General features: G+C 39.4%; 2 protein-coding genes across 3 annotated transcripts in view; both read left to right on the forward strand.

Annotated features, from left to right (window-relative positions):
* Positions 1–12901, forward strand: part of LOC121913141 (zinc finger protein 135-like) — a 33403-nt gene that overhangs the window by 17259 nt on the left and 3243 nt on the right. Inside the window, exon 1 of one of the 2 annotated variants that reach the window (XM_042435819.1) lies at positions 10561–11070. The exons of the other annotated variant lie outside the window; for it this stretch is intronic. Within the exon in view, the coding sequence (XP_042291753.1) occupies positions 10878–11070 (193 nt within the window). The 5' untranslated portion in view covers positions 10561–10877. Of the gene's footprint in view, positions 1–10560; positions 11071–12901 lie in introns of those variants that run through there. 2 annotated transcript variants of the gene reach the window in all.
* LOC121913132 (zinc finger protein 600-like) lies at positions 966–8086 on the forward strand. The gene is made up of 2 exons (XM_042435808.1): positions 966–1438; positions 4314–8086. The coding sequence occupies exons 1-2, from the start codon at positions 1246–1248 to the stop codon at positions 7187–7189; spliced, it is 3069 nt and encodes a 1022-aa protein (XP_042291742.1). The 5' UTR covers positions 966–1245; the 3' UTR covers positions 7190–8086.

Here is a 12901-nt window from a genome sequence, read left to right on the forward strand (position 1 = left end):
AATAAAGCAAAATCTACTGGGGACCCTTGGTCATGTGTTGCATTGTCTGCCAGTTAAGTTACCGATTATTGTCTTGATTCATTGGTTATTTGTTTTGTCCATAAAATCAAATGTCTTCAAATGTCTGGTTTTGTCAGACCAACAGCCCAAAACTCAGGGTGTTGGGTGTTTAATCCTCCAAAAGACAAGGAAATGTATAAAATGGGTTTCTCACAGCTTACCTGAACTACAGAATAAAATCTTGAATATGTATGATGACGCTCATCATGCTTCAAGGAGAATGAGCAGCAGCACTACATCGCTCCACTATTATTCAGCATGTGTTGTATAAGATCATAATTGTATCCGACATTTTTGTCTTCACATGAAACTAGTCTTTGACAAGTTATTAACATTTTGTGTGGGTTTATCTAAAATGAGAGAAAATATAAGTTAATGAATGTAGAAATGTTTTTGAAAGTTTTTCCTGATTGTCTTGAATTTAATTGTTCTTAAACCTTTAAAAACTGTATTATAAGTTCAAATCTCTCAGTGAAAACCACGAGTCTTAAATAAAAACATGTCTTTGCCCAAATATCTTAAATCACATCTCCCTTCTGTAGTTCAGACATTGATTTTGTGTATTAAAACAAAGCCTGACTCATCTGTTGCTTTCTGTGAAGTCTCAGCATACAGAAACGTACAACACTATCAGTAGGAGTTGTTTTTTTTGATAAAAGTAAAATGTTTCCCAAACTGTAACTTTTGGAACCACAGTCCTGTATGTCCTCACAATCACTTTGAATGTAACAAGTAATTCTATTCTATTTGTATTTTATTTTGTATTATAGTCTTTATTTTGACTCTACGTTTTATTATATTTTAGTCGTATTCTGCGTATATTTATTCAGACTCGTTCAGCTGCTGTAACACCTGAATTTCGAATAAAAATCAAAGTCTTGTTTTAGCTTAAATTAAACCGGAAGTGGTTTCTTCTGGTCATCTCGGACAAAGATGTCGGACAGCCTCAACATCCTTGTGACATGAGTTTATTTTCTTTTCTTTTGTAAAGCGTCTCCTCTGATATCAACATGGAAGAAGCTTCAGAACTGCTGAATGATTAATAAACTGTCTGAAAGGTGTTTTCCACCTTTATTCATCTCTCGCCAGCTTTCAAAGCCATAGATAGAAGTTAGCTTAGCCTGCTAGCTGTAAACGGACCGGCTCAGGGTTTGATGGAGAAAAAGTTTCTGTCATCGTGTTAAAATGTCTAAAGTCCAAATGCTGAGAGCGTCGGTGACGCAGAGACTAACTGCGGCTGCTGAAGATATATTTGTGCTGTTTGAAAGATCGATAGCAGAGTACGAGGAGGAACTTTCTCGATCCAAAGAGAAGAACGAGCGACAACGCAAACTACTGGACGCTGTTTTCAACCCTCAACTTCAGCTACACAGAGCAGGTTTGTTCATTTATCATCTATATACATATTTAAATCAGTTTGAGGTCATACTTCAATCAATAAATACAGCAGCAAGAACTACTCAGATCCTTTACCTCAGTAAATGTGCCAATACAGCAATGTAAACATACTCCATTACAAGTAAAAGTCCTGCATGAAAAATCCTCCTGCAGTAAAAGTACATAAGTATTATGAGCTTGATGTAAAGTATTGCAGTAAAAGTACATAAGTATTATGAGCTTGATGTAGTTAAAGTATTGCAGTAAAAGTACATAAGTATTATGAGCTTGATGTAGTTAAAGTATTGCAGTAAAAGTACATAAGTATTATGAGCTTGATGTAGTTAAAGTATTGCAGTAAAAGTACACAAGTATTATGAGCTTGATGTAGTTAAAGTATTGCAGTAAAAGTACATAAGTATTATGAGCTTGATGTAAAGTATTGCAGTAAAAGTACATAAGTATTATGAGCTTGATGTAAAGTATTACAGTAAAAGTACTTAAGTATTATGAGCTTGATGTAAAGTATTGCAGTAAAAGTACATTAGTATTATTATTTATGACTGGAGGCGGTTCTAGGAGTTTTTAACCGGGGTGGCCACAATGTGAAGTTAACATGCAGGCAAGGCGTGCAGAATTTTCTATGTGCATTAATATTCTACTAATAATAAATTAAAACATAAATTAATAAGCTACATGCATACACAGACCTGTTGATGGTCAGTATCCTATTTTGCACAGTCTTTATAGTCAAGTAGGCTAACATTGATAAAGTCAAATAAATAGGACCTTTTTCTGAGCTCATTTATAAAAGTAAAGGCGATTAAGTAGATTAATGCTATTAGCAAACCACTAAACAAAATGCATCATGCAAACCCTGGGTTCTGTTGTCCTCTAAATTAACTCAAAATACTAACCTGAACTATATAGTATGCCATACATTATAGCATATACTGATATAATAAGACAATTAGCCTGGATGTTTTTGGGTTAAGAATAAAAAAACAGGTTCTGAAGGTATTTAACGCTGTTAAGAAGATCTGTAGATCTGGATTAAACAAGTGGCATGTTCATATCACCAGCACCTGTAATAATCATAATCCAGAATTTACAGACTGTGAGAGGAGGAGTGTGGACTTGGGCAACAGACATTACAAGAAATGGGTAGAGCGAGAGAGCGTTTACGGCCCTGGTGATACAAAACAGAAAATCCAAAATATATTATCAGAGCAGCTCTAATCTTTCATGCCTTTAAGGTAGAATTGAACTATTAACGCAGCTTCTAATGGGCTCTCCTACCTGACCTGTGAGCCATGTAAACCATTTGCCTTCGCAGCACTCCTGACACCCCAGTGCTCCCACTACAATCCTCCCTCCTTTAAAACAGTTTGCTCCATTTCTTGGTCCAAGAATATGTAGACCTATACAGAACAAACAATATTTACTGAATAAAATATTTTCTATAGAATCATAGCACCTGTAAATTATAAATAACAATACTATTCTTATTTTGTCAGCTGCATCAGGCCCATTCAAACTGGCTCTCACCTTCGTTTATACATTTTCAAATACAAAAAACTATTTATACTACGGCTTGGCTGAATACTTATTATTTACTGAGAGATGTGCATCCATATTGCCCAGTATGCCCAGCTAATCAACCTTTTTAAATTCCATATTTAATCAATAGTCAGTGTCAATCCGCTGCTTTCCATCTGGCAGGATCTTGAAGGATAGTTCTGCTTCATTCTTTCATTGAAGTTGTAAACATTGACACCCGCTTTAGAGGTGGTGAGGTGGGGCCCTTGTGTAATTTGCAAGGCCCTACACAACATGCGTAGTGAACAAATCTCGGTGGAAACAAACATGCTGGCCAAACATCCGCCCCACAGCGTGGTGGAAGCCAATGATGTGGCAGAAATTTTGGCGCGTGTGTGTGTGCAGATTATTAATAGTGAAGCATCAGTGTTAGAGCAGCATGTTACTGTTGTAGCTGCTGGAGGTGGAGCTAGTTTACACTACTTTATATACAGTTAGATAGTTTAGTCCAGTGGTTCCCAACCTAGGGGTCGGGCCCCTCCAAAGGGTCAGCAGATAAATCTGAGGGGTCGTGAGATGATTAATGGGAGAAGAAAGAAGAAAAAACAAAGTTCTGATACACAAATCTGTTTTCAGTTTTTGGACTTTTTCTCTAATCTTTGATTTTTGTTGGAATATTGGATCATTTGAACATTTACCAGATCTTACAAACCCTAACCCTAACGCCCTAACCTTAACCTTAACGCCCTGACGCCCTAACCCTAACCCTAATGCCCTAACACCCTAACCCTAACCCATATTCCGTAAAACACTTACAGCGAGGAACTTTTGCCCATGGTCTTAAATGAAAACAACATTCAAGATGTCCAATGTTTAAATAAAATCTTAAAATATATAAAATATTCAATGCTCAATTGTTAAATTAAATTGCAGTTTGAGGCCTGATACCTTCCTCTTTTAAACATGGTAGTAAATGAAACAACAGCCTGTGTCCACATCATCACAACTTGATAACTTACAAATATGAACACACGTCTTGTCCTGCAGCTTGTTGAACGAGCCACCAAACAAACACTCAGCAGGGAAAAGTGCACCGCTAACATCAGTTAGCAGCTAGGTAGCTAATTAGCTGCTCAGCTGCATCACATTAAACAGCAGTAAACATACCTGCAGATGTCACTGCGGACCCGTTAGATGCTGATCCTGATCCTGGTCCTGATCAGTCTATAATCGTACTGAAAACAGGCCTACAAAACAGTCAAACTACTGTAAATTAACCTGAATAAACCTCTTTGTGTTTCTGCATTTATGTTTGATTTGTTTCCTGTTTCCTGCAGACGTCCAGCAGCTGTTGAAGAGTAAAGAAGAGGTTCCCCCTGAGCAGCAGGAGTGGAGCTCCAGTCTGCACCAGGATGACCCAGAGCCCCCACACATTAAAGAGGAACAAGAGGAACTCTGGACCAGTCAGGAAGGAGAGCAGCTCCAGGGGCTGGAGGAGGCTGATATCAACAAGTTCACATTCACTTCTGTTCCTGTTAAGAGTGAAGATGATGAAAAGAAACTTCAGTTCTTACAGCTTCATCAAAGACAAACTGAGGAGAATAGAGAGGCAGCACTTCAAGGGCTGGAGGAGGTTGATATCACGAAGTTCACAGTCATTCCTGCTCCTGTGAAGAGTGAAGAAGATGAAGAGAAACCTCTCTTACAGCTTCATCAAAGACAAACTGAGGATAACAGAGAGGCAGAACCTACAGCCAGCATCTCAATTGAACAGATGGAAACAGAAACTGATGGAGAAGACTGTGGAGGATCAGAACCAGTCATGAACTTACATCCAGGTGGACATTTACAACCTGATACTGATGACAAGACTTTAGACTCTCCTGAGACTGATGTCAGTGATGACTGGACAGAGACCAGAGAACCTCAGTCAGATTTAAACTCTCTGAAAAATAAAGAAATCCATGTTAGTGATATGAAATTTAATACTGGCAACAACTCGTTCATCTGCTCTCAGTGTGGTAAAAAATTTGCCAGTGAAGAAAGTCTGCAGAGACACATGACATTGAGTCATCATACAGGAATGAACGCCTTTAGTTGCGAGTTATGTAATAAAACATTTACACATAAGATATATCTGACAATCCACATGGGTGTTCACACAGGAGAGAAACGATTCAGTTGCCGTATTTGTGAAAAAAGATTCACCTGGCGTACAGAGCTCAGGAGACACAAGTGTGTTGGTAAATCCTCACAACTGAACGGTGGAGGAACAAAACCAGTGAGGAACTCGGTCCGTGTAAGAGAGTTGAGATGTAGAGATGCCAAAAACTCCTTTAGTTCATTTTCCTGCTCTAAGTGTAAAAAAAATTTTGACAACTTTCATTCTCTGGAGAGACATCTGAGAACTCATAAAAAGGAGAAACCATTTAGTTGCCCATTTTGTGGTAAATTGTTTGCACACAGGGCACATCTGACACCACACATAGCGATGCACACAGGGGAGAGACCATACAGTTGTCGTCTTTGTTACAAAAGGTTCACCTGGCCTTCACAGGTCAAAAACCACAAATGTGTTCGTCAGAAGCACACACAGCTTCATCAAAGACAAAGTGAACAGATGGAAACAGAAGCTGATGGAGAGGATTGTGGAAGATCAGAACCAGCCAGGAACTCACATCCAGATACACCTTTACAATGTGATACCGATGAGAAGACTTCAGTTTTTCCTGAACCTGATCCTGGTCCTGAAGTCAGGGAGGATGAGTGGAAGGTGACCCGGGAACCTCAGTCAGGTTTACAGAATGATGTCCCTGTAAGCAGTATGAGTCTTACATCCTCAACAAAAAGATTTACTTGTTGTCAGTGTGGTGAAATGTTTCTTAAAAAAAATTTACTGGTGAGACACATGAAACATCATACAAAGAAACAATTTAGCTGCTCACTTTGTGGGAAAGAATTTGTCTGCAAGGAAACTCTGAAGGCACATAAGAAATGGCACGAAGGACAGACCGAATTTAGTTTCTCATTTTGTGGTAAAATATTTACACATGTAAGACAATTGTTGCTGCACTCAAACTCCCACAAAGAGATCAACAGATTCAAATGCAGTGTTTGTGACGAGACATTTTATTCATTTTCTGCGATCAAAAGACATAAATGTAATGGTGAGTCCTCCAAGCTTCACAAACCTGGGACCAGTCAGGAGGGAGAGCAACTTCAAGGGCTGGAGGAGGCCGATACACCCAAGTTCACATTCACTCCTCTTCCTGTGAAGAGTGAAGATGATGAAGAGAAACCTCAGTCCTCACAGTTTCATCAAAGACAAACTGAACAGATGGAAACAGAAGTTGATGGAGAAGACTGTGGAGGACCAGAATCTGATCCAGATAGACATTTACAACCAGATACTGATGATAAGACTCCTGAATTTGGAAGGAGTGGTGATGACAGAGAATCTCAGTCAGATTTAAACTGTCAGAATAATAATAGAGTCCCTGTAAGTGATAGGAGAGCTCACAAAGGAGAGAAACAATTCAGTTGCTCGATTTGTGGCGCAAAATCGGCATCGAAGAGCGGTCTGAAGCAACACATGATATGCCATTTCAGAAAGAAGTCGTTCAGCTGCAGTAATTGTGACAAAAGATTCTCTTGTTACAGTGAGCTCAAAAGGCATAAGTGTGACAAGCATCCTGAGCTTGAAGTTGAAATCAACAACGATGAGGTGCCCAAGAAACCAGTGAAAGATAAGAAACCATTCAGCTGCCCCGAGTGTGGCAGAAGATTTGCTTCACGGGCAGCACAGGATAATCACATGAGAATTCATTTAGAAGGGAAAAAGTACAGCTGCCAGGTCTGCAATGCCATTTTTTGTCAGGGCAATGACTTAGCACAACACATGAAATCTCACAGAGCAGATAAGCCATTCAGGTGCACTCAGTGCGACAAAAGCTTCGGCTACGATTCCAGTCTAAGGCTCCACATGAAGTGCCATTCTACAGAGAGACTCAGTGATTGCCCTATGTGCACCAGAAAATTCAAGAGCAATCTAAATGTGCTAAATCACTTGAAGGTTCATGCAGGAAACCAAAAACCTTTCATCTGTCCTTTCTGTAAAACAGTTTACTTAAACAAAAGGAGCTGGATTAAGCACATGAAAACCTACGTTGGACAGAAACCAGCTGATCAGTTTTTGGCAAAAGAATCAAAATGAGTGGAAAACATCAGGGCCACTTTTAACCCTTACATACTGTTCATATTCTGACTCAAAATTAATCTCTATACCAAACTTCTGAACCACAAATCTGTGTTTCATTCATAAATGCTTCATCATTCATTAATAAATAGGTGTTTAATCCTTAACACTGTTTATTTCAGCTTCTCAAATGTGATGGTTTATTTCTTTTCTTTATGGAACGTAATGATGAACTGAATATCTTTTGGGTTTTGGATTGTTAGTCAAAACTAGACATGTGAAGATGTAACCTTGGACTGTGGAAACTGTCTGACTAACAGTCCAAAACCCAAAGATATTCAGTTATCAAAGTAGTTGCTTGATTAATGTTCTGTTGATTGATTAATTGATGAGTGGATTAACCTTGCAGCTCTAGAAAGAGGACAGCAATCCACATCCATCAGCAATCTCGCATCCATCTTGTCCTGTCATCTTGCAACCCCTTTCATTAATCCAGTGACCACTTTTGTGGTTCCTGACCCCCAAGTTGGGAACCATTGGTCTAAAAAAATGTGTGACAGCTGCACAAAAATAATAAAAGCTGGAATATTATTTTCATTTTTGTATAATCCAGGTCACTTTTGGGAAAACTCAGGCTAAAGTAAAGGGAGTTTTTACTGCTCTTGAATGTAAATATGGGTCAAATTTGACCTGAACAATTTGTAAGGGTTAAACAACCTCCAAAAGAAGAAGAAGAAACGTATAAAAAGGGTTTCTCACAGCTTAGCTGAACTACAGAACAAAATCTTGAATATGTATGATGACACTCATTTACGCTTCAGGGAGAATGAGCAGCAGCGCTACATCGCTCCACTATTATGTGTTGTATAAGATCATAATTGTATCTTCACATGAAACTAGTCTTTGACAATCTAATGTTTTGTGTAGGTTTTATTTAAGTAGTTTAAAAGGAGAGAAAATATCAGTTAATGTATTTAGGAACACTTTCTGATTGTCTTTTTTTTTTTGTTTTGTTAAAACTTTAAAAATGATATAAGTTCAAATCTTTCTGGCTGTGTTCACACCTGCCGTTAACATGCTGCTCTAAGTACGTCAGATCACACCTGGCATTAGAATGCGTCTCGAATGATGACCACTTGTGATTGGATCTCATTTCCCCAATGCGGCAAACTTGGGAGATACTCAGCTGCCAGACATTTCTCTGTTAGGAGCAGCTTAAAGGTCAGTCCACCTTAAGTGAGCCTGGTCAGGTTAGGCTAACCCATTGTCGCTAACTATGGGGCTAACACCCTTCACTTTAATCAGCAGGTGGCAAGCAGGTCACGGGAACTTGGCTTGGGTTGTAGCATTTATTCACTGACAAATAGCTCCACATACACCGCACTGCTTCGTTCACAGCTGCTTAATTCATACTCTTTGCTCCGGTCGCCAGCCTCCTTATTGTTTCACACTTACGCAGAGCCCTTCTAGCTGGCCCTTCAATGTGGTCCTGGAAATATTCGGTACACACTGCTAAAGAATGTGGTCTGAGCGATGCGTCTTGGGTGCATTCACACCTGTACTTAGAGCAGTCCACTTGTGATTGGTCACCCAAGACGCAAGTTAATGAAAGGTGTGAACAGGGCCTCAGTGAAAACCATGTGTCCTAATTTAAAACATGTCTGTGCCCAAATATCTTAAATCACAACTCCCCTGAGTAGTTCAGACATTGATTTTGTGTATTAAAGCAAATTCTAGATCATCTGTCATCATTGCTTTCTGTGTCTATATTTATTTAGGGGAAGTTTCACTGAGAACAATGCTCTCTTTTTCAGGAAAGCCCTGATCACATTGACACAGTTGCACATTCTTACCTGGAAGCTGCCCAGTACAACCACAGTCTGATCCACTGGAGCAGATGGGGTTAAGGGCCTTGCTCAAGGGCCCCTCAGTGGTGGTAATGCGAGAGAGGGGCATGCACTGCTTCTTCACTTTTCCCACCCAGATTTACCCTGCTGGTCCGGTGGATTGAACCAGTGACCCTCCAGTCACAAGCTTGCTTCTCTAACCTGTAGGCCACTACCTCCCTCCTTCTAATTCCAACTCTTATCAGTTGGAGATTTTTTTTTTGTTAAAAGCACACTGTAACTAACTAACACACAGATAACCTGTGTGGTTGGTTTCTCCTGTAAACTTTACGGCTGATTAAAGACGATTTGATTTCACTTGTTTACCTTGTTTTGCTTTTGCAGTCAGTTGAACAATGAAGAAAAGCTTCATAAGGCAGTTTGAGCCAATCAAATCACTCATTCATCTAAACAGACATCACAATCTTGCACAAAATGTCTAATCAATAAATGACAACATAGAAATATCTAATCAAATACTAAGGTTGGGATCACAAGTTTACAAGAAGTTTATAGATTTTTGTATCCAGCGCTGATGCCACTGAGGATGTGCAGACATCTGCTCTGACTTATTCTACAGTATTTATTTCTTACATCAGAAATGTGACATCAAGTCCTTTTTCGTGGCTGAGCGGGGAGATTTCATTGAACAGAAATGTAATGTGGCGTACCTTTATTAATAAATACAGAGAGCGATGCTACAGGTCGTTAAGCAACATCACCGCGATCAGTATTCACCTGCTTTTAGTGCATTCCCAACAGACATTAACACCTGGTTGTGTGTGTTTAAGTGATTGACATCTGGTCACATGGTCATACCTGAAATGTTATCCACAACAGTGCTTACCAACCTTTTTGGCCTGTGACCCCTTAAAATAAAGCAAAGACTACCTGGGATCCCTTGTCACATGTTGCATTGTCTGCCAGCTATCGTTCTGTCCATAAAATGTTAGAAAAATGAGAAAATAGGCCTATATGTTAAAGCTCCTCATAGTCCAAGCTTACATCTTTAAATGTCTGTTCTTGTCAGACCAACAGTCCCAAATATATTCAGTTTATCATCATGTTCGACAAAGAAAGTAACAAATCATCACATCTGAGAAGCTGAAACCTTATTATTTTTTCCATTTTTGCTTAAATAGTGAGTACAATGATAATTCAATTATCAAAATAGTTGCTGATTAATCTTCTGTCAGTTGACTAATTAATTCATCGACTAACCTTGCAACTTTAGAGAGAGAGAGCTTTTAGAGGCTTGAGGAGGTACAATACAGAAATCCACGAGAAATAAAGCAAAAGTTAGAAAAAAGATTGATTCTGTTTTTATTTAGTTTGTATTATAGTCTTTATTTTTACTCTACATTTTATTATATTTTAATCGTATTCTATTATATTTAGTCAGAATCGTTAAGGCTGAATTTCCAAAGAAAATTTGAAATTTATCGTAAATTGCACCGGAAGTGTTTTTCTTTAGTGGGGGACGTTAATGCACCTTTACTCTGGTTGCCACCCGCCATTAAACGGAAAGAAGAAGAAGAAGAAGGGGACGGGGTTCTCTTGTGGTCGTCTCGGACAACGATGGCAGACAGCTTCAACGTCCTTGTTGCATGAGGTTCTCTTGTAAAGCGTCTCCTCTGATATTAACATGAAAGAAGCTTCAGAGCCGCTGAATGTTTAATGAACTGTCTGAAAGGTGTTTTTCATCTTTCTTCATCTCTCGCCAGCTTTCAAAGCCATAGATAGAAGTTAGCTTAGCCTGCTAGCTGTAAACGGACCGGCTCAGAGTTTGATGGAGAAAAAGTTTCTGTCATCGTGTTAAAATGTCTAAAGTCCAAATGCTGAGAGCGTCGGTGACGCAGCGACTAACTGCGGCTGCTGAAGAGATATTTGTGCTGTTTGAAAGATCGATAGCAGAGTACGAGGAGGAACTTTCTCGATCAAAAGAGGAGAACGAGCGACAACGCAAACTACTGGACGCTGTTTTCAACCCTCAACTTCAGCTACACAGAGCAGGTTTGTTCACCTAGCGGTGCGAAGGCCCTATTGTATTTCGTGTGTTTGTTTGTTTGTTTGTTTGTTTCTTTCTTTCTTTCTTTCTTTCTTTCTTTCTGTCTTTGTTTATTTCTTTCTTTGTTATTAGGGCCCGAGCCCAAAGGGCGAAGGCCCTATTGTTTTTCGTGTGTTTGTTTCTTTCTTATTATTCTCTCTTTATTGTTACGCCACTTCAACCCTAAATTTGACCCCCTAAACATGCTCAAAAACTCACCAAATTTGGCACGCACATCATGTCTGGTGAAAAATTTGATACATATCGCACCTTACAATGGAAACCAATGGGGAGGCATGGACTTTGTGCCAAACTTTGGTGTCTGACGTCTAATCTATAAGTCAGACCACTTTCAAACCTGTATCAATGGATTCGCCACAAAAAAATCCCACTATAATGTGATTTTTGATGTGAGATTTGACCAAAGTCAGGGGATTTATGAAGGTATTTCCACTAGAAGAGTGCTCTGAAATCCTTCTCTCCAGCTGAGAGGGAGAGGGAGGGAAGTGGGGGGATGGGTGTGGGGGTTAAATGCAGCTCATTTTTGAAGGATACAGCAGAAAGGACTATATACATACAGTACATTATATATAAACTTTGTATGGAGTTTGGTGTTATTATCATTTATTTTACAATAATTGAGTTTTATATGTGTAATTCAGTAGTGGGGATGACCTATGAGAGGAAGGGGAAAATAGAGTGAGGTTGACAGTTTAATGATAAAGTGCTGCAGAAAAATAAAATCAAAACTAAAATTTGTATCTCTGTACTGCAGTTTTTCCTTTATTAGGGCCCGAGCACCTAGCGGTTCACTCACACTCTCCATTTAAATATGAGTATTTTTCTGTGTCCAGCTGCAGTTACTTATTGTCTCTACACACCTGACAGTACACATGTCAATCAAACTTTAACCAGGTCATGTGGGTTAAAATCTTTACTCTTCTAAAAACAGACGATGAAAATTAGGAAGTGAATTTCTTTTACACACAAACTCATCAAAAGTTTTCAAATTATTAATTGAAATTAAAGTGAATGTGCCCAAAACTTGCATCATTTTGATGACACAGGTGTGAGCAAGACAGACATGTCTCACCCTGCAGGAAATTCTCATCCTCACACTGTTGAGTTTTGATGTTTTGCCATGACAGAGGAAGTTGCTATAACTTTATTGTACATGCTCCAATCTGCACCAAACTTAACATGTTTGTAAAGTCAGACCTGTCAGCCCAGGTCTGGAGACATCTACATGCCCGTGACAGAAGCCCTTTGACTGCACCGCGCCCTGACGTGCGCAAGGGTGCGAAGGCCCGTTCAACGCTGCTTGCAGCTTTAATTTCCTTTGCAGCTATAATTTGGATTTAGTACCAGAAATGCCACACATGGTGGACAGTAAAATATTCAGGGATTTGGCTGAAAAGCTCAGCCCTGGCACCGCCTATGGTGTGAGGCCACATCTGAGTCTCCAGCTGGATAAAACTGAGCATCCAAGAGAGTAAACTGTGTATGTGTCCAAATCAGTCTATAATCTTACTGAAAACAGGTGTACATTTAAATAAGACAAGACGGTCAAACTACTGTAAATCCACCTGAATAAACATCTTTGTGTTTCTGCATTGAAGGTAGAAAGAGTGTTGATATTTGAACAACAAACGTCCAAACCAATCCCCCCCGCTCCCTTTCAGAAGCTCTGCCCCCCCAAAATTAATGGACGCTCATTGCCAAGACAACAACCAAAAGAGAAATATGGCAGAATCCAGAGTGATGCATCAGCTGTAGAGTCACTTCTGTTCCTCTCAC

Source organism: Thunnus maccoyii, chromosome 15 (assembly GCF_910596095.1).
Source record: "Thunnus maccoyii chromosome 15, fThuMac1.1, whole genome shotgun sequence".
Lineage (NCBI taxonomy): Eukaryota > Metazoa > Chordata > Actinopteri > Scombriformes > Scombridae > Thunnus > Thunnus maccoyii.

What these genes read in the sequence shown, in the direction of transcription:
- LOC121913132 (XM_042435808.1), top strand. Translation starts at nt 1,246, where the DNA reads ATGTCTAAAGTCCAAATGCTGAGAGCGTCGGTGACGCAGAGACTAACT. An exon ending in ACTTCAGCTACACAGAGCAG is followed by an intron (nt 1,439 to 4,313) that starts GTTTGTTCATTT and finishes TGTTTCCTGCAG; the next exon opens with ACGTCCAGCAGCTGTTGAAG.